General features: G+C 35.1%; 2 protein-coding genes across 5 annotated transcripts in view; one reads left to right on the top strand and one right to left on the bottom strand.

Moving 5' to 3' along the window:
- LOC125646770 (uncharacterized) overlaps positions 1-9,534 on the bottom strand; it is a 31,037-nt gene extending 21,503 nt beyond the window's left edge. Inside the window, exons 1-3 of one of the 3 annotated variants that reach the window (XM_056139345.1) lie at positions 9,409-9,534; positions 1,550-1,659; positions 396-646 (exon numbers count right to left, since the gene is read on the bottom strand). In XM_056139345.1, coding sequence (XP_055995320.1) covers positions 396-646; positions 1,550-1,631 — 333 coding nt within the window. In that variant the 5' untranslated portion in view covers positions 1,632-1,659; positions 9,409-9,534. Of the gene's footprint in view, positions 1-395; positions 647-1,549; positions 1,660-6,829; positions 6,910-9,408 lie in introns of those variants that run through there. The other 2 variants (XM_048873297.2, XM_056139346.1) reach the window with 2 other exon arrangements.
- A 31-nt stretch (positions 9,535-9,565) lies between these two features.
- LOC125647114 (uncharacterized) lies at positions 9,566-19,015 on the top strand. Of its 2 annotated transcripts, none has more exons than XM_056139347.1 (3): positions 9,566-9,707; positions 17,262-17,755; positions 18,840-19,015. In XM_056139347.1, the coding sequence occupies exons 1-3, from the start codon at positions 9,652-9,654 to the stop codon at positions 18,986-18,988; spliced, it is 699 nt and encodes a 232-aa protein (XP_055995322.1). In that variant the 5' UTR covers positions 9,566-9,651; the 3' UTR covers positions 18,989-19,015. The 2 variants fall into 2 exon arrangements, with proteins under 2 accessions (XP_055995322.1, XP_055995323.1); XM_056139348.1 differs by lacking the exon at positions 9,566-9,707 and adding an exon at positions 11,785-12,106.
- The last annotated feature ends 508 nt before the right edge of the window (positions 19,016-19,523 follow it).

The following is a 19,523-nucleotide window of genomic DNA, read 5'->3' as shown; positions in this document are numbered from 1 at the left end:
ACATGTTTTTATATTGTATATAGATATTTTTTATATTGTAACTTGGTATGTTTTTATATTGTAACTTGGTTATGTTTATATATTGTAACTTGGTAACTTGACATGTTTTCATATTGTAACTTGGTATGTTTTTATATTGTAACTTAACATGTTTTTATATTGTAACTTGGTAACTTAACATGTTTTTATATTGTAACTTGGTAACTTGGTATGTATTTATACTGAAACTTGGTAACTTGACATGTTTTTATACTGTAACTTTGTATGTATTTATATTGTAACTTGGTATGTATTTATATTGTAACTTGGTATGTTTTTATACTGTAACTTGGTATGTTATTATACTCATATCTTGGCATAATCTTACCTTGGCATGTTTATACAATATAACTTACCCAAGCTGCTGGTGATGACCCATAATTCCACACACCGGTATCATAGAAGGCAAGTCGAAGATCGCAGACCTGAAGCTTGAAAGTGTCTACAGTAAAGCATAGCTTAGAGCACTGATAGCGAGGGTCCTCTGCTCGTAATGTCACCACACAGGAACCAGTAAAAAACTTGTTCCCATCTGCCTTGATGACAATCAACCCATCACGGCCTAGTGTGTACCTTTGACCATCAGTACAGGGGTCCTCTATGATGACTAAAAATCAAAAACAGAGCAATCAAAGACTAAATTTTACATTGTTATTTACAGACACTTGCTACAAACAAAACCGATGCATAGCTTGATATATATTTCTTTGTGTATTCTGGCTGTAACTAGTACAAACACCAAATTCATAAAGTTTAACGATCTTGTAAATTTACTGTAATGTTCAAAAGTTAAATTGTGCTATGTATCCATTTCCAGTATATAACTCTACAAAAAATTTACCCACTGTATTAAACACAATAGAGGAAGGTAATAATAAGATTCCATTCGGTGAAATGTATTCATTTTACTTCTATAAACATAAATTCAGTGTCCATTTTCATCATTTTTGAAAAATGTTTGTTTGTAGCAATTAATTAAGTGTTGTTAAATAACAAGTACGTAAGATACATTATATATAACTGTCTCCTGACAAGTTCAATCACATCTCTGTGTAACAGTTCTAAGTGTACCTACACTCAATTCTGTTCGCATAATGTAAACGAACATTGTTATGCGAGGTACTTACTTCCACTGTGTCCACGGTCACATAAACTCTACAGAATTTTATACTAGTGGACCCAAAAAGTATGTAAGCTATTTTCATGTAAGCCATATGCAACTCAGCGGAATTTCGTATCCGTAGACCAAACCAAATATGATAATGGGCGAAATGATAACTCCGTGAAATTAAATACGACTACAGTATTCAAAATGTAAATACCTTGTCAGGTTTGTGTTATATATCAATACTAAAACATTTGTGGATGATACACTACTGTAACAAATTTGTGCCTGCACCACTATACCAGACATTAAACATTCTTACTTTATATAAATGGACATTAATTCTTATTTCTCTATATATCTTTGTAATTTGTATGTAATGTTATATATTAGTTGGTCACTGACCTGCTTTTTGGACAGACAGACATGGTAGGAGGACGGCAGCTAACACAGTAAAAAGAATGAGTGTGTATTGTACCCAGAACATCTCTACTCCATCATCTCAACACCATAATCTACAAAGGAAGATTAAATTTCAGCACCATAATCTACAAAGGAAGATTATAGATCTCAACATCATCTAAATTTAAGACCAGTCGTAGTAGAGCATTCGCTTCGTAACCAGGATTCGGTGTTTGAGCCCTGCTCATGCCATTACCGCATCAGACTTAAAGGCATAGGGTCTAGGCTAAGATATTGGTAAAATTTTGCATGTTCCAAAAAGGTGGCAAAATTAAAGATCATAACTAGAAAATCACAAACAGTTCTATTGAATGTTTACAAACACATTGGATATGATAGTAATAGGTTGTTTTTCACTTTTTGAAAGTATTTATCTCACAGCCTTTGTACACCGGCATAGCACATTAGCACTTCGTGAAATACATAGTCGCATAGCACGTTAGCACTCTGTGAAATATAGATGTTGCATAGCACGTTAGCGCTCCATGAAATATATATATGTTGCATAGCATGTCAGCACTCCGTGAAATAAAGCTAAGCAGTGATTATAGCCTCTTTCAAAAGTTACACGTCAATCAGATTTTAATTTTCAGTTTCATTTAGTAGGAATGTTAGGCAATGACTGGAGTGAATGTAACTATGTATTGTTAGGCGATTTCAATGAGACAATGACCTTTCCTTTTGACTTTAACATCGTAAAATCCAAGATATAAAGAATATCTAACGAGTAAAACTAACCTGTGCAGGAAACAAAATTATGTGTACTCACTGACTAGTACCAATGATTAACTTCATAATATCTTAGCAAATGTTGTATTTTAAAATGAAAGAAAAAGACTTTTCATAAGAACAATCATAAAACCAACTTAAATCCAAAAACATGTAAATATCAAATTCCATTCACAAGAGGATTTTATTCAAAAGATAAGTTGAAAGACTACGCAGTGTATCACATTCTACTTTCAAATTCTCAAATGAAGTATGGAAATTGGCCATAGTATCATGAAATGTAGGATCATGAAAGTATAATTCAATGTACTATAATCTACAAAGGAATATGACAAGACTTTGGACCTTGCGATCCACACATTAAATTGGATGTGAGGCGATTGCGTAAATCGTGTTGTGACCTTTAATTACTCATCCCACGTTTTCTTCTGATGAGATGGATCTCCATAAAGTTTCAATACATATTAAAAAGAAAATACCAGTCAAGCTTAAATCTATCGCAAGAATTTCTTATTACTTCATGAAATCGACAACTCGAAAAGGCCAATTGCTTTTAGTTTGGTTGTATTATGGAGACACGAAAACAATGGAAGTGATTGGGAGAAATTTCTACATATTAAAATCCCTTCACGGATTATTCAAATTACGTACACTATAATTGCATGTGTTTAAACTTCCATAATATAAACCAAATTATCTATTCCTTAAAGGGACTGGTTCATGTTTTTTAAAATAAATATTTTTCATTTTGATGTTAAAGATGAAAAGTATAACTCATATAATGTTGGTAACCAAAATTATGAAAGGATATAAGAGCAATATATATATATTTTAGCCTTAAATCTGTGTTACGTAAACAAGACTCGAGCCCTGTCTATGTCTACAGTTAAACTAAAGTGAAATGGAAATTTTGTAAATCAAAGCATCCAAATTTTGCACATGCAGAAACCAATTTTAACTTTTTAATGGCATATTTTACCTAAAGAATATTTGAAATATGATACATGTATATATTAAACTTAGATCAATAACCATACATTTTTCAAACTTTGTAACAATAAGTTATACCTCAATCTATGTTTACATAACAAATTTTAAACCCTCAATAATGAGCTTCTGTAAAAATGTATACCCCATCTTTTTTTGTGAAACCTTTTAAACACATCAGAAAGCAGATTGCAGATTTTGATCATTAAAAAAAAAAAAAATTTTGGAGAGAATCATCATAAATCAGTCACTTTAAATCATTCCACTTAAACCAACTATTTCCTGTCAGCTAAATGCTAGTAGTGACATGTTGAATATGCATGTAAGCTCTTTTTATCAGTAACATTTGAAAGTTCTTTTAAGACAATTATGACATTTTATACATAAGATTTCAAAAATGCAATTAAGAGCTCTAAAATTTACCTGAAGGACACAAAAAAGACTTTTTCTAAATAAATCACACCAATCTGTCTACCTTTTGATTATGATCTGATAAAAACCATTAGGGTACGTGGAGAGAATGAATCACCACACACAAAGCATGTTCCCTTTGTTACCTGTTCTGAATTTCACACCTGCTGGCCGAGGTCTGCTCCACAAAAATGCAGTCTTTTTCCCAGACAGACAATAATGTTATAGCCATTCCATGCTCATAACAAACATAACTATGAAGTATAAGTTCACACTACGTGTGTGTGTGTGGGGGGGGGGGGGGGGGGGGGGGGGGGAGGGCTGTGTGGATACCTTTATGAATATTCACTTTTATCCTGACCCAGTAAGGGGCAAGATCAAAAGATCGATGTCGGATAAAAATCTAAATTCAAATAGTTAGGGGTGGGGGTTAAAAACTCCCGTAAGTTTTTTGTCATCTGACATCGATTACACTTCAGTGGAAAAAGAAAAAAAGACAAGTGACTGTTAAAAACCACATAATAATATCACATTTTAGTAAACATTTATTAGTTTTAATCTACACTTTCATTTGTGAATAAACAGAAGAAAAAGTATACAGTGTTATTTATACTTGTATGTTTTTACTTGTCAATCAATATGTTTCAACTTTCATCATACTTAGTTTTATGGGAAGGGGGAGGGGGTCTTGGTGAAAATTATGTGAATTTAGCTTTTTGTCAGATATTGAACTTTTGATCTTGCCCCTAATTGTCTTAGACAATGGTTTTTCACCATGTTCACAGTTCTCAAAATAATTGCTTGGAAACCATTAATTCATAGACTGGTTGCTAAGACACATAACTTATGCTGAAAGTCATATCCTATCCTTATTTGTGTACAAAATTGTCATGGATAAAACATATTCAACAGACAGAGGCTGTTAATACCAAGAAGTTATCAATGCAAACAAGGAGATGGGCAGCCACTAAGTAGTCTCTCTCGGAGAATGACCATGGAAGGAAGATGACAGATAGATACAATTAAATCAATACACACATTGCCGTACCTCTTATGAAAAGGCCATGGGGACAATGTTTATACGCTAATCTTATTATTACTGATTGCATTACCCGTGTCCAGCGCTGATCAATGCCACCTATCTTTGTGTCGTATATTTACAGTAATCCGAATGAAATGACTTATTTGCATGATCAATGAAAAACGTATAATATGGACATTCTTGCAGATCCTGGAGATCTGTTGTCAAGACGAAGGAGAATTAAAATTAAGCGCTCGCTGGGATGGTAAAGAATTTGCAACATTAGACTCAGTGATTTTTTTTCTAATATTTACATCTGCATGTTTTGTTGGAGTTTTTTTTGGGGGGGTGGGGTAAAGACAAATACCTAGCTCCGCTTAAATTGAGCATTAATCTCCTAATATTGCTGTGATCAATGATAAAAAAAAACAAAAAAAAACAATCGTTCCAAATACAGAAAATTAACATACATGTATTAATAACAACTATCTGATCCTGACTGAAAATTAATTCTTGCATAGATAATGGCGATCATGGTCCATAAACTCGTCATTCACGGCTGAACATCAGTCAACAGACAAATTCATCTGCTCCTATCCCCTAATAATGATGAAACATACTGTAACTGATCATATAGATAGTATGCTGCAGACAGATTTTTATCCACACAGCCATGGGACTGTAATTAAAATTCTGATATAGAGCTAATATAGTACATGTATACATGCAACTGAACAGTATTAGGAAGCACTGACAGTTATCACCATACATGTAATCATTAATTACTATAATGCATGATTTTATCATTGAGAATTTGTAAATTTACTCATCACTACTTTTAATTACTGATGAATTTTCATGGTGATTAACTTTCACCAACCCAGGCCATCATTAAAAATATTTTTGTTTGATGTACTCCGACCCACATTTTTCAAGGTGGGTCGGTAGGTAGGTTGTTTTTTGGGGTTTTTTTTTGGGGGGGGGGGGGGGGATGTCATGAATTGTTTTTTATATTTTCTTTTAAAATAAGGAGAATTTTCTATTTTTCAAGGGAATCAATTTTTTTTTTTTTTAAAAAATGAAATTTTAAATTGCTGAAAAAAATAATCGGGTAGGAGCAAATTTGACGGGTCGGTCGGAGTACATCAAACAAATCCATTACTATTTTTGGCCCCAGTATGCATGTATTTTTTATATCATGTGTATTTTTGCAGTATATTTTTGTATATTGTGTTTGTATAGTCCTTTTTCATCAATGATATTCTGATTGAAGGTATATTCCCTGATGAAGCTGTTGTGGTTACAAAAATAATCAATACATGAATTTATATTTTTATAGCATTGCCTTTGATCTGTTGATATATATCAATACCATGTCGTAGAGCACAGAATGAATAATTTGAAAACATTTACATATCAATAAATCTATGTATCCATGTTCAAATCCGGAACTATGATCGTATGTATAATAGAACACGTGAAACAGACATCCACAATGAAATGGAACAAAGGCTGAGCACTGCACACATGGGGGAGAAATGCACATTGTTCGTGAACAGCTACCTGTAAATATTGAAATATTTTGACAGAAACCACACTAACATGGCCATGTGTTTTTTGTCGACTAAAACATTCACACCGCTGCTAGTGAGTGCAAGAGATGTCTACACAAGAATTACTGAAACACTTCTTAACCTTCCTTCTAAATAGCACACATGTTTATTTTTCATTTAATTTAAAATCAATGAAATTGGTTAAAGTAATCCAATTTCTTTTGTGTTGTTAAGCTTTAATTTGACCCGAGTTTTTTTTTTTTTAATATTCCATTTTATTGCACATACTATATGCAATAACATGATTGTTAATAAAAAGCAAATTTTCTTTGAATTACTCATGATAAATTCATGCAGATGAATATTTCTAAGAATTCAACATTAATCAACCACAAAATTCAAATGTAAAGTCTTCAAGATCATTGATGCCCAACAGCATTCAATATGTATGTTTCCATTCATTAAATAATTAAATGAAACACTGATTAAGAGTTAACCTGGTATACTTAATTACAAAGATACCTGTGTCCTTGATGAGTTTCATTAGCATTGTCCTTAGTAGGGATGATATTGACATTTGACAGGTGCTTCATTTTCAGATTCTACGCAAATCAATGCTTGTCACGTTATGTTTGCCTATTGTGAATCATACAATTGGACCGAATCCTCTCCATTATGGAATTTGAAGCCAATTTACGGATAGAAACATGACACTTTCAATACTTGACTGTGTAGTTAAAAGAATATCCCGGGGAAATGCAAAATGAAGAAGAAATGTTGAAATTAGCATAATATCATTAAAATCCGAGAGAAACATGGCCTCGAGAGAAGTGTTATGGTATCTCCAAGAGACAGACCGTGTTTAAATTACTCTATTTATTTCTTATAATGTGAACACATCTTCCTATTAAGTTTTTAAAAAACTCAGTGCTGAAATTGTTTGGGCAAACATTGATTTACAATTTTTCTACCATACCCACACAATGTATAAATATAGTAAGTTATATTCATTAGGAGTTTGTGTAGCAAATGAAGTATAATAGTATGGTCTATACACTCACATCTCTGGCATAAATTGGAATTAAATTCAAATTCAGAAAACCATTTTTTCCCCCCACTTATTACAACATCAATAACACAAAATCATTCTCCTCTCCTAACTCCACCCTTATCTCCATCTATGTAGTAAGATTTGACAACAAATTTACATCAATATGGTTTTAGAATATTGCTGACATCTGTATAGGAAGGCATTATAGCAATGTATTCCGAAAGGAATCTGACTCATGAATATTACAACCAACATATAAATGGCATTTTATGAGGAGCTCAAAGTCTGTCAGCTCATTGACCAAGTTTACTAGTTTCTACAACTTGATGCAAAATGCCCTTGAATTACTGCATAATTACCAATAAAAAACATAAAGACAATATCACCCTACGCAGAGTCACATCCATGCCCGACACACATCTTTGATTGGTAGTTAATGTTTCTGATAAAAGTGATGTTTTGGCAGTTTTTGCTGAGATCAATCACATACAACTTCATGTAAAAATCTCACTAGCAGTTCCAATCAGATAATTAATTAATTAAATATACATGGTACTCGGCATTTTCATAGAATTGTAAAAGGGACCTTTGGGAGAAAATGTGCATCAGAATCCAGAGGGATTTGGTTCTCATAAAGTATCGAGTAAGTCGCTGATATTTTCATATTACTGTATTCATCCTATTAAGCACCCTACCCCTGTAGGTGCCCCCTGGGACTTCCTTTAATTCTCAAAACTTAAGAGCTCCCCAAAATACACTATGATTTACCTATATTGGTAATAGCTACTATATCATTGTGTATTTCCTTTATTCTTTTTGACGATTTCAAATAATAAATCTGTGAATAGGACCTGATGTGTGGATCTCCATTATAAAAAAAAGTATAACAATAACTTATTTAGAAGTTAAAATATCTAAAGATTCAAACATTTCTTAAAGTAAAAATGTCACTGGAAATATTCCGCACCCTTTTTCAGGTCGCTCAATAGGATGAATACAGTATTTTTATCTATCTATATCTATATATATATCAATGCTCATGTAAATAATGATTATTAAATGTTTTACCACATCATATTTGCCATGACATAGTGATAAAAATCGTCATATAACTGCTGAGGAGAATGACATGTCTAGAATTATAGCTTGGTTAAACACGAGTCCAGCAGGAGTATCTTCAACACAGAACATTTGCAGTATAAAGTCAAAATATTTTTATCTCTTTAATTAACAAATGAAGCTAATACTTAATCATGTTCTATGATATCAAATGTTTTAGGGCAGATTACTTTTTTCAAAAGAGATGCAAACCATTAATCCAAGAAGCGGAGGCAAAGCTGGGGTCATATCACATTTCTTTGATTGATTATCATGGCTTATAAAGTGTAATCTGCCTCAAACAAATTTCACACCAATGAATCTGACCAAATGTAATTTAACTCAAAATATTAGTAAATTTATTAGAAACAGCCATTAACATGTCAGAATAGGAGCAGTAAGTGCATCATTATAAGTGCATATAACTAAGAACACAACACATTCACCTGTTTAACATTATAATGTCAGACTCACAAATAGTAGCATCAAAAAGGGGTATTTTATGAGATTTAGTTGTCTTATACACTGAGAAATAGTTTACATGAAAGTATGTCACATCTAGCACGGAGACACACTTACTTAAAAACGCCATTAACACACACATGTACATATATAGAAAAGAATATTATATTTAACAAGTTTTAAAGTACATGTGTACAATAGGTCTGAGATTCGCCGAATTCTCATCATTTACTTTCTCAACAGTTTAGGGTTTGCTTGTGTGTTATATTCCTTACAAAAACCTTAAAAATACGAAGGTTTTCTCTTTGATATAGAATACACAGAGCCTACATAAATAACAAACGTGACACCTCAGCTCACACAAAGCATCCATGATCTGATGTCAGCCCATCACTTCAGCAGGAGGCTGGTAGATATTAAAAAACAAAAATCTAAATCAACAGAATCCTTTCCATTTGTTTACTTGAGTTCTACAGAAAAACACACGTACCTTTAACGTAAAGCAGTACACCAATCCAGTTTCACACCATCTCAGAATACTCATCTGAAAAAATTATAATGCATCTCCTCAGCACCATCATAAGAGTTATTGCCCTTAGAATTGATAACAGCTAAAAAGCATAGCGCAACTCAAATTATTCCGGAATACCGGAATGCTCCTGACAAAGGAGGGACGGTTTACTTAGGCGGGTATGAACCTGTTCTTTACTGAGACCGTGCAAGCACCTGACGTATGATGTGTTGGAGGGACGGATCCAGAGAATTTTCAAAGGGGAGGTTGATACCCAAGTATGTACCTTTTCCGCACAGGTACTTGTTTCATACATGGGTCCCCCTCCTTAATTATCGGGGGGGGGGGGGGGGGCATGTATGAAACAAGTGCCTGTGGTATTATTAAGGATGGGGGAACACATGTATGAAACAAGTACCTGTGTTTTGTCATCTTTACCTTGCGTTAGCACATATGACATGCATGAGAACATAGATTGTAACACGGTGTTGATTTTTTATGAGCTTGATGCACTTATTATACTTTTAATCGCACTTAAAAAAATCGAAACGTGAAGAATTTCTTTTGCCAGTACTTTTAAATATGTTCAATGAAATTTTAGAAATTGGTTTTTTTCCTACCAGTTGGTCAAATGCAGTTATCATTCCTGTTTTTAAAAAGAGTAATAATCACAGGGGTATTATTTTAGTGAGTTGTTTCTGCAAACTTTTCAAAAGCAATTTCATAGGGGATAAGCCCGTTTTGGGCCCGAACTCTGTAATACTATAAATTTATATTTATGGTATCACAGAGTTCGGACCCAAAACAGGCTTAGCCCTCGTGGATAATTTGCATTGATGTAATCTCTGATGCCCAGTTTGGATTTAAAACGGGATTTTTTATTTTTTTTTAATTATTATTATTTTTTTTTTTTTTGCTTTCCAACACCTTATATCGTAACAGAAAATTATATTGTGCTTTCATTGACTTCAAAGAGGCATTTGACTCAGTCGATAGGATTAAACTATTGTGTAAATGATCAAAGTTAGGAATTCCTGGAAAGCTTTTAAAATTGATAAAGTGTCAAATCGTGTGTTGCTGTGAATGGCTTCCAATCTGATGATTTCATTGATAAGGTCGTTATGATGCAAGGAAAATTTTATTCCCGATTTTATTCAACATGTACGTGAATGACTTTGGAATGCATTTTTGAATACTGGATGTGTGTCATATAGTTGTAAAGATATATACTATTGTATGCTGATGATATTGCGCTTTTTCTGAAACTAAAGACAGTCTTCGGTCACTTTTGGATTCTCTATTGAATATCATATAGGAGCCCGAGTGTTGATACAGGAAAGACGAAAATGTTGGTGTTACGCAGGGGGGGGGGGGGGGCAAAATTAATTCTACAGATAATCGGCGTATAGATGGCCAAAATTTAGAAATTGTCGACGCTTTTTCCATATCGTTTTTTTGGGGGGGGGGGGGGGGAGGGGGGAGTTGTTGTTTTTGTTGTTGTTGGGTTTTTTTGGTTGTATTTTAATTTCAATAATAAATTCAGAAAGGCTGAGAAGCATCTCTCATATCAGGCAAGGAAAACTGTGTTCATTTTGAATAGAAATGTATAAATATATATGTGTGTGTGTGTGTGTGTGTGTGTGTGTGTGTGTGTGTGTGTGCTTAAATCACGTAACAATGTTATCTCGTTTTGACTATTATATTGGAAGTACATGTATGCCTCTGAAATATGGAGTGTAATGGTGAGGGTGTTCAAAAAGCTGCATCTTAATTTTTGTCTTAGTGTTAAATACAAAACTACATGCGTTGCTGTTTACTTCACTCATACTATGAATCTTTATTTGATAGATATAGAGCTGTCGGTATGAGTGAATGTAATTGGGTTTATCATGTAAGACAACTGTTTATAAATCTTGGTTTTCATGATGTATGGATAAGACAAGTTGACCTGAAAATGACTTGTACATGTATATGTACATGTATATAATTAAACAATGAATAATTGACCAAGATCAGCAATATGTTATGGAACAAATTTCAGTCTCTTCAAAATGTTTTTATATAAGTACTTGAGAGATATAATTTAGTTTGCAATATCTCTTAAGAAACCCTATTCCTTGTATTTACCTTCATCTCATTGTTAAGTAATAGACGCCGGAAGATTTAGTGGTATTCAGATATCTGATATGAAGTGTTTACTTTATATGAATATAATAGACGATGAATTCCATTTCATTTCATTACAATGTCCTTGGTAATCAAATAAAAAAAGATCTATTAATTAAACATACCATTGGGGGGGGGGGGGGGGACTTCTGTGTTTAAATTAGTTCACTTTTTTAGTAACTTGGAAGACACGTGTACACCCGAGAACAAAATGCGTAATTGTATTCTCAGTCATGTAATGTATACTTTATTTTCTGATATCGACTGTGATATTACTGATTTCTGTAAACTACTGAGCTGTATAGTTTAAAGTCAATAAAGAAATTTAAGTGTTGATTCACATATAACAGTATTAAATTTCCTGTGTTGTTTTAGGATATCTAATACTCCTGTGTCTCTTTCTATTATTTTTTTAAAATGCATTCAAGCTGATGAACCGAACAGTTCTACTTGCTTGTAATTAGAAATGCTTTGATGAGTCTAAAAATGGCCATATCATGGACGGTAGCGGGTAAGTGATTGATTAGCGGCGAAGACAGCCTAGAGCGTTTTATAACGAAGTGTGTATGTGTTATATATATATATATATATATATATATATATATATATAAGCACTAAAATGACCATCGACACGAACAACCACATTATCGTTGGTCATTTTAGTGCTTTGTATATTTTTTTGTATTTGACCTTGTATCCGTGTTGTGGATCCGACACTTTTAGGTATCGGGTGTTGTTGGAACTTAGTGCTTATATATATATATATATATATATATATATATATATATATATATATATATACATACATACATACAAAGCACAAAAATGACCAACGACACGAGCAACCAGATTGTCAAATTTTCGGGACGACCCAGAAAATAATAACAAAAACTACATATAAATACATCTAGCACTACAACTACACTAATCTACAAACGTATTTACAATACAGACTACATGTTTTTGCCAATCAATGTTAAAAGCGGAGCGAATTAGGACATGCCCTATTCGTCCAAAGAGCTGATATTGTTGGAACTTAGTGCTTTTATATATATATATATATATATATATATATATATATATATATATATATATATACTTACTTACTACTTACTTAGTCCTCTTCATGCTGGTTTGCACATAAGGATTCCACTAGAGACCTCCAGTATGCTCTGTCTTGAGACCAAGTCTATTTGTCCCCAAGTCCATCCTTGTTCCTTCATCTCTCTTTCTACTGCTCTCCTCCATGTCTCTTTTGGGCGACCTCTTTTCCTCTTCCCTGCTGGTGTCCATCTTAGAGCAACATGTGGGATCGATGTGGGATCCATTCTCAAAACATGGCCTAGCCAGCGCCATCTCCTCTTCTTAATTTCCTCTGATACTGCTGTTGTTTTAGTTTTGTTGTAAATTTCTCTGTTTGATATTCTATTTGGCCAAAAAACTTTTAGAATTCTTCTTAAACATCTCCTCTGGAAAACATCAAGTTTATGGCAGATGGTTTTTGTGACTTTCCAGGATTCTGAACCATATAAAAGAACTGAAATTGCATTGCTTTTGAAGATCTTGATTTTCGTGTAAAGTTTTATTTTTGAGGAGTTCCAGATTTTCTTTAAACTTGCAAAGGCTCCTCTGGCTTTGGATAGATGGTGGTCAACATCGATTTCTGAGTTTCCATCTTTTGTAATTTTACTTCCCAAATAAATAGTCATTTACATCCTCTACTGTTTGGTTGTTGATCAAAATAGGATCTTTTCTTTCCGTGTTTATTCTTATTACTTTGGTTTTAGCAGTATTTATGTAAAGACCAAGTTGTTTTCCTGTTTCTTCCAGTATGTTCGTCTTAGCTTGTATATCAACTAGGCGCTGAGAAAGGAGGACAATATCGTCAGCAAAGTCAAGGTCTTCCAAACGTTCCGTGAATGTCCATTGCAGGCCCTTATTTGTGTCTTTTGTAGTTTCCTTCATAAGGCAGTCCACACACATGGAAAAGAGAAGCGGTGACAGAAGACAGCCTTGTTTAACTCCTGTTCTAATTTCTAGTTCAGGTGAAAGTTCAGTACCACAAATGACTTTTGCTCTAAAACCTGAATATACATGTAAAACTTTGATGATGCTCATAATTTTAGATGGGATTCCATAATGAGACAAAATTTTCCATAATGAATTTCTATCTATGCTATCGAATGTTTTCTGGAAGTCAATAAAATTGGCATAAAGTGTGTTGGTCCACTCATTGCTTTGCTCAATTATCTGCCTTAGAGAAAATATCTGGTCACTACAAGATCTTCCTTTTCTAAAACCAGCTTGATTTTTTCGTAAACAGGTATCTTACTTTACTGGTTATTCTATTGAAAACAATTCTACTAAGGACTTTGCTGGTAACAGAAAGCAGCATAATTCCTCTCCAGTTATTACAATCAGATAAGTCGCCTTTCTTTGGTAGTTTGGTTATAAGCTCCATCTTCCAATCATCAGGTGTTTCTTCTGTAATCCAAATATTTTCTAGTATACGAGTAAGTGTAGATGGTAAGATGTTTACTTCACATTTTAATAACTCAGCTTGAATTCCATCTTGCCCTGGTGCTTTACCATTTTTTTTAGAGCTTTTATAGCAGCCTGAACTTCTTGAATAGAAGGTGATTCGATGTCAATATCTAGAAATTCTGTGGCAGGTTGAATGATGGCCTCAACTGCGGAACTGCCTTTGTTTAACACATTCTCAAAATCATCTTTCCATCTTTTCAGTTTCTCTTCATCTCCTGCAATTATTTGTCCAAGTTCATTCTTTACTGCTGTTTCACAGTTGGTAAACCTTCCAGTAAGCATTTTTGTGATTCTATGTAGCTTTTCAAGATCTTGACTTGCAGCTGCCATTTCAGCTTCATCTGCTAAATTTTCTATGTAAGCTTGTGTGTCTTTCTTGGTGCTTTTCTTTACCTCCTTATCTAAAGATCTATATCTGTTTTCTAGTTGGTCTTTGATTATATCCCCGCAACAAGTTGTGGGGGGTGGGGGGTATACTGGAATCGGGTTGTCCGTCTGTCTGTCCGTCCGTCCGTCTGTAGACGCAATGGTTTCCGGGCTCTAAAGCATTATCCTTTCCACCTACCGTCACCATATCATATATATGGACTACCCATGGAATGAAGATGTTCCCTATCGATTTTGGGGTCAAAAGGTCAAAGGTCAAGCGCACTGGACATCGAAGTAGCAATATGGTTTCCGGGCTCTAAAGCGTTATCCTTTCCACCTACAGTCACCATATCATACATATGGACTACCCATGGGATGAAGATGTTCCCTATCGATTTTGGGGTCAAAAGGTCAAAGGTCACGCGCACTGGACATCGAAGTAGCAATATGGTTTCCATTTAAATTCTTTAACGGCTTTTTTCATCGCATGGAGATGCTGTGTTCGTAGTTTATACCTATTAACAACACCCTTTGGGAGATTGGGGTAAGCGGGGGGTATTCTTAGTGAGCATTGCTCACAGTACATCTTGTTCTTTCTGATTTTGTTTGAATCAGCCTTTTCTTAACATCCTTTCGTTCATCTATAACTTTCCAGGTGTTCTTAGAAATCTATTCTTCTGATTTCTTTCTTTTGGGTCCCAAGATCTTCTCTCCCATTTCATAGACTGTTTTATTAAAGTCATGTATGCTCATTTCTTGTTCATCGTTAAGCACACTAAATTTGTTCCTCAGCTCCATTTGGAAGTTTCTTTGGATAGATGGTTCTTTTAATTTATCAACACCAAGTCTTAACTTTCTTTCTGTTTTCTTTCTTACTTTTCAGAGTTTGAGTTTTATCTTCGCAATAACTAGAGAATGGTCACTGCCAATGTCTGCTCCTCTTTTGACTCTCACATCTTGCAAAGAGCCTCTCCATCTTCTATTGATGATAATGTGGTCGATCTGATTGTTGGTATGACTATCTGGAGATGTCCATGTTTGTTTATGTATATCTCTATGCTTGAATATAGTCCTTCCAATGACAAGACTGTTTTCTTCACACAGCTCGACAAGTCTCTCTCCATTATTGTTTTTCTCTCCTATTCCATGCATTCCCATTGTTGCCTCCTTTCCAATGTTATCATTACCAACTTTTGCATTAGGGTTGCCAAGAACAACTAAAAGATCGTGTCTTGGTGTTGTTTCAATGAGTTCTTGCAATTTCTCATAAAAGATGTTTTTGTCTTCCTCCCCTGCTACTTCCGTTGGTGCTTAGCATGCTATAACTGATAATTTAGCATATGTGGAATAGAACCTAGCTGTCAGAAGTCTTTCATTAATTGGTTTCCATTCAATTAGACTTTTCCTGATGTCATTGGTCATAATCAGGGCTACACCTCTGTCATGATAGTTATCTTGTCTTCCAGAGAAACCAATGTGATGTTTCGAGGCGAGTTGTCTTATTCCGCTACCTGTCCATCTTGTTTCACTAGCTGCTAGTAGATTGATGTTATAGTTCTCCATTTCTCTTACAACTTGTGCTAGTCTACCAGTTTGGTAGAGTGTTCTTACATTCCAGTAACCAAGCTGGAGGGTGGTTTTGGGTGCAAGGATGTTTCCACTCCGGCTGTCAGCTCCTGTTATGGTTTGGCTGACATCCGTCCTACGTCCAGGGTTTTGGATTGGTCTGACCCTTGTTTCCGCATTACTGTTATCTCTAGTTTCCGTTTCTGTAATCAAATCTTTTAACAGGAGTAGGTGATTAGCCTTCTGCCCAACCTCTTACGTGGAGGGTCGGGTTTTTCTGTTGGGGTTTTCCATCCCTTAGATAATTGCTTGCCCCAGCTAACGAAATACATCTTTCCAGGTTTTGTATCAAAGTTTTCTTTCTCCTAGGTGGATGTCAGAAGTGACTTACAGTTTCCACCAACTGGGTTTTAAATAAGAGTTTCCTTCTCTTAGATAAGCTGCCTTCCTAGGCTACCGAGTCCCATCTACCCGACACCCTTGCAGTTCAGCCTGGGTCCGAATGGTGCCCAGTTCCCGTCTGCTACAACGGGGAGGTACTGCATAGGATTTGTTGTAGAGAGGCTATGTACTGGCAAAGGAAGACTGACTTATTTTGCTTCCTCTTGTCACATTTCTGCTAGCCAGCGGCAGTGTTGCTAGTGAGAGGTGACAAGCACACAGACACAACAGACACCACACTAGACGCATCATACAACACTTAGCAGACTATATATATATATATATATATATATATATATACATATATATATATATATGCAAGGTGAAGATAACGAACAGTGATCAATCTCATAACTCCTACAAGCAATACAAAATAGATAGTTGGGCAAACACGGACCCCTGGACACACCAGAGGTGGGATCAGGTGCCTAGGAGGAGTAAGCATCCCCTGTTGACCGGTCACACCCGCCGTGAGCCCCATATCCTGATCAGGTAAACGGAGTTATCCGCAGTCAAAACCAGTGTGCCAAGAACGGCTTAACAATCGGTATGAAACACGTCAGACAGCATTTGACCCAATGCGAGGTCGTATTAACGAACTAGATCGTTATAACGACCATAGAATTTGCAAAATGCTGACTTCAATCGAGACTGTTGATATATATATATATATATATATATATATATATATATATATATATATATATATATATATATATATGTTGATAGTTGATTCATGATTTTAGTTTAGGGGAGAGCATCAGGAGAGATCGACCAACAGCAAAGCGCCCTCAGGAATGGACTGAGCATATTTACACGCCAGATAACTCAAACGTGCACACGACAAACGAAAACAGCGACAAGAAAAGTCTGTGGCAAAGACTCAAAAACATCAACAAAGGGAAATCAAATGAGGAACATCAGGCAAAACAAAAAACTGATACCCCAACCCTTGGCATCGGTAACAGGGGCCAGCTTCTGAACGATACGTCAGATCTCAAGCCTCGGCCAATGCTTGATGTGGGCACGCCAATGCGAAAAATTCGGAACGATAATTCGATTCCTAAATCCCAGTCACAGTGGCAACGAGCGTTCGAAGCAATCTCCGAAATGAAGAAAACCGAGCTCAATCAACCGAAACCGATGAATATTAAGCAAATGGACAGAAAGTATGAACCTGTCAACGAGTCAGCGTCAGCGAGCGAACATGGTCGTCCCAAACCAGCGTCAGATGATACAGGTTAATTTCTAGAAATATAATCAAAACCTGATACGAATGTTTCTCTAGTAGCTAGGAGTTGCTTTTCGGGATCATTGTAACCAGACTTTGTTTCAAACACGACTTCTAGTCAGCTAAGATGTATTTTATCTTTTGATCATTCGACAACAAAATAGATTTTTTCCTTGTGGTTTCGAAAAATTTTCTTAGTAAAATTTCTTATAAAAATCCTAAAATGAAAATGGGCACTAAATTTTCCGTTCAAATGAAGATTTCCACGGCACAGTATTTTATCTCCTGGAATTGAAGAGTTCCTATAGTCTGCTTTATCTAGTTACTCAACTAGTTACTCAACTTACTGATACATTTTATCTCTACATACCTACTTGCACTTCGCAATTTTAAAAAACAAACTATAGGAACTCTTCAATTTTGGAAGATAAAATATTGCGCCATAGAAGTCTTCATTTGAACGGGAAAATCAGTGATGGTTTATTTTATGGAATTTACATACTTATACGGTAAGCAATACAGCTTTAACAGTGATACAAAGTTTGTTTGATAGTCAACCAACTTATCTGAAGCGAACAGCATTGTCACCTAAGTGCACATCAATTGCTATAGAACTGGCCGAAGCTGAAAGTAAATTTCCAGACATTAATTATGAAGGACTGCTCCGACATTCGGTGAAGTCGTCAGTTCAAATATTCAGCCAAGCCGAATCTCAGCCGAGATTATGGGTATGGAAGATATGTGCATGTGGCAAGGATTTTGATTTTCTTCATTTTTTGAGAAAATTACAGGTTGTTTAACTTAGTTTTTTTTTTAAAAGGAAATATTGCATAGAGGGTACATGATTTGTCTTTCATTTTCCTTCCACGGTTTTCAAGTTAGGACCTTATTATTTTACAGAGTATGTGCATGTAGCAAGGATTAGGACTTTCCTCAATTTTTGAGACAATTACAGGTTGTTGAACTTAGTCCGTTTTATGGAAATATATTAGATAAAGGGCATGGTTTGTCCTTTTAACTCCTCTCACAGTTTAGAAGCCTGATGATGGCTGATGCTAGCTGAAGTTCTACACCTATATCTGTGTAATTTCAGATTCATTTTGGTTACCCACACCTCGCAACTCTAGACCTGACACACGTAGATCCGGCATGGAATTTTGGGGAGCGGAGGACTTTTGTTTCGACCCCATTAATTCCGTTGACATGGAGAATATACAAGATCCGAGTAACTGGAAATTATAAATGGGAATAAACGCTATTGTATTTGTATTATGTGGAACTCAAGTGCAGTAGCTGTAATGTGTGTGTGTGTGAGAGAGAGAGAGAGAGAGAGAGAGAGAGAGAGAGAGAGAGAGAGAGAGAGAGAGAGAGAATATAAACAAATTCTGCAACTTTATATTAAAGATGTGTCAGATACGAAGATTGCGTTATGTTTGATTTCGTCGTTGGTATATCAGAGAATTGCGAGACGCTTGGGGATCAAATAGAGAATGTCTTGTATGTTGATTTTATCCATGTTTTATGAAGAAAATGAATTGTCACTTATACTGAACAATCCCGTCAGCCCCGAGAATAGACATACTAGCTTTCAGTGCCCACTTATATAAACTGCAGCATGTTTCCTTTCCTCCTCACGCTGCATTCATATTGATCTCACTAACGTCCTGTTCCATAGCGACCTCGTCCCTCATCTTGTGGATTCCCACCTATCACTATCACATCCCTTGTGACGTATTCTCTTCGTTGTGTGGATTCCCACCTATCACTATCACATCCC

Source organism: Ostrea edulis, chromosome 6 (genome assembly GCF_947568905.1).
Source record: "Ostrea edulis chromosome 6, xbOstEdul1.1, whole genome shotgun sequence".
NCBI classification, from domain to species: domain Eukaryota; kingdom Metazoa; phylum Mollusca; class Bivalvia; order Ostreida; family Ostreidae; genus Ostrea; species Ostrea edulis.
The sequence above is the reverse complement of the archived record's forward strand: the minus strand, read 5'-3'. Positions and strand labels throughout refer to the sequence as shown.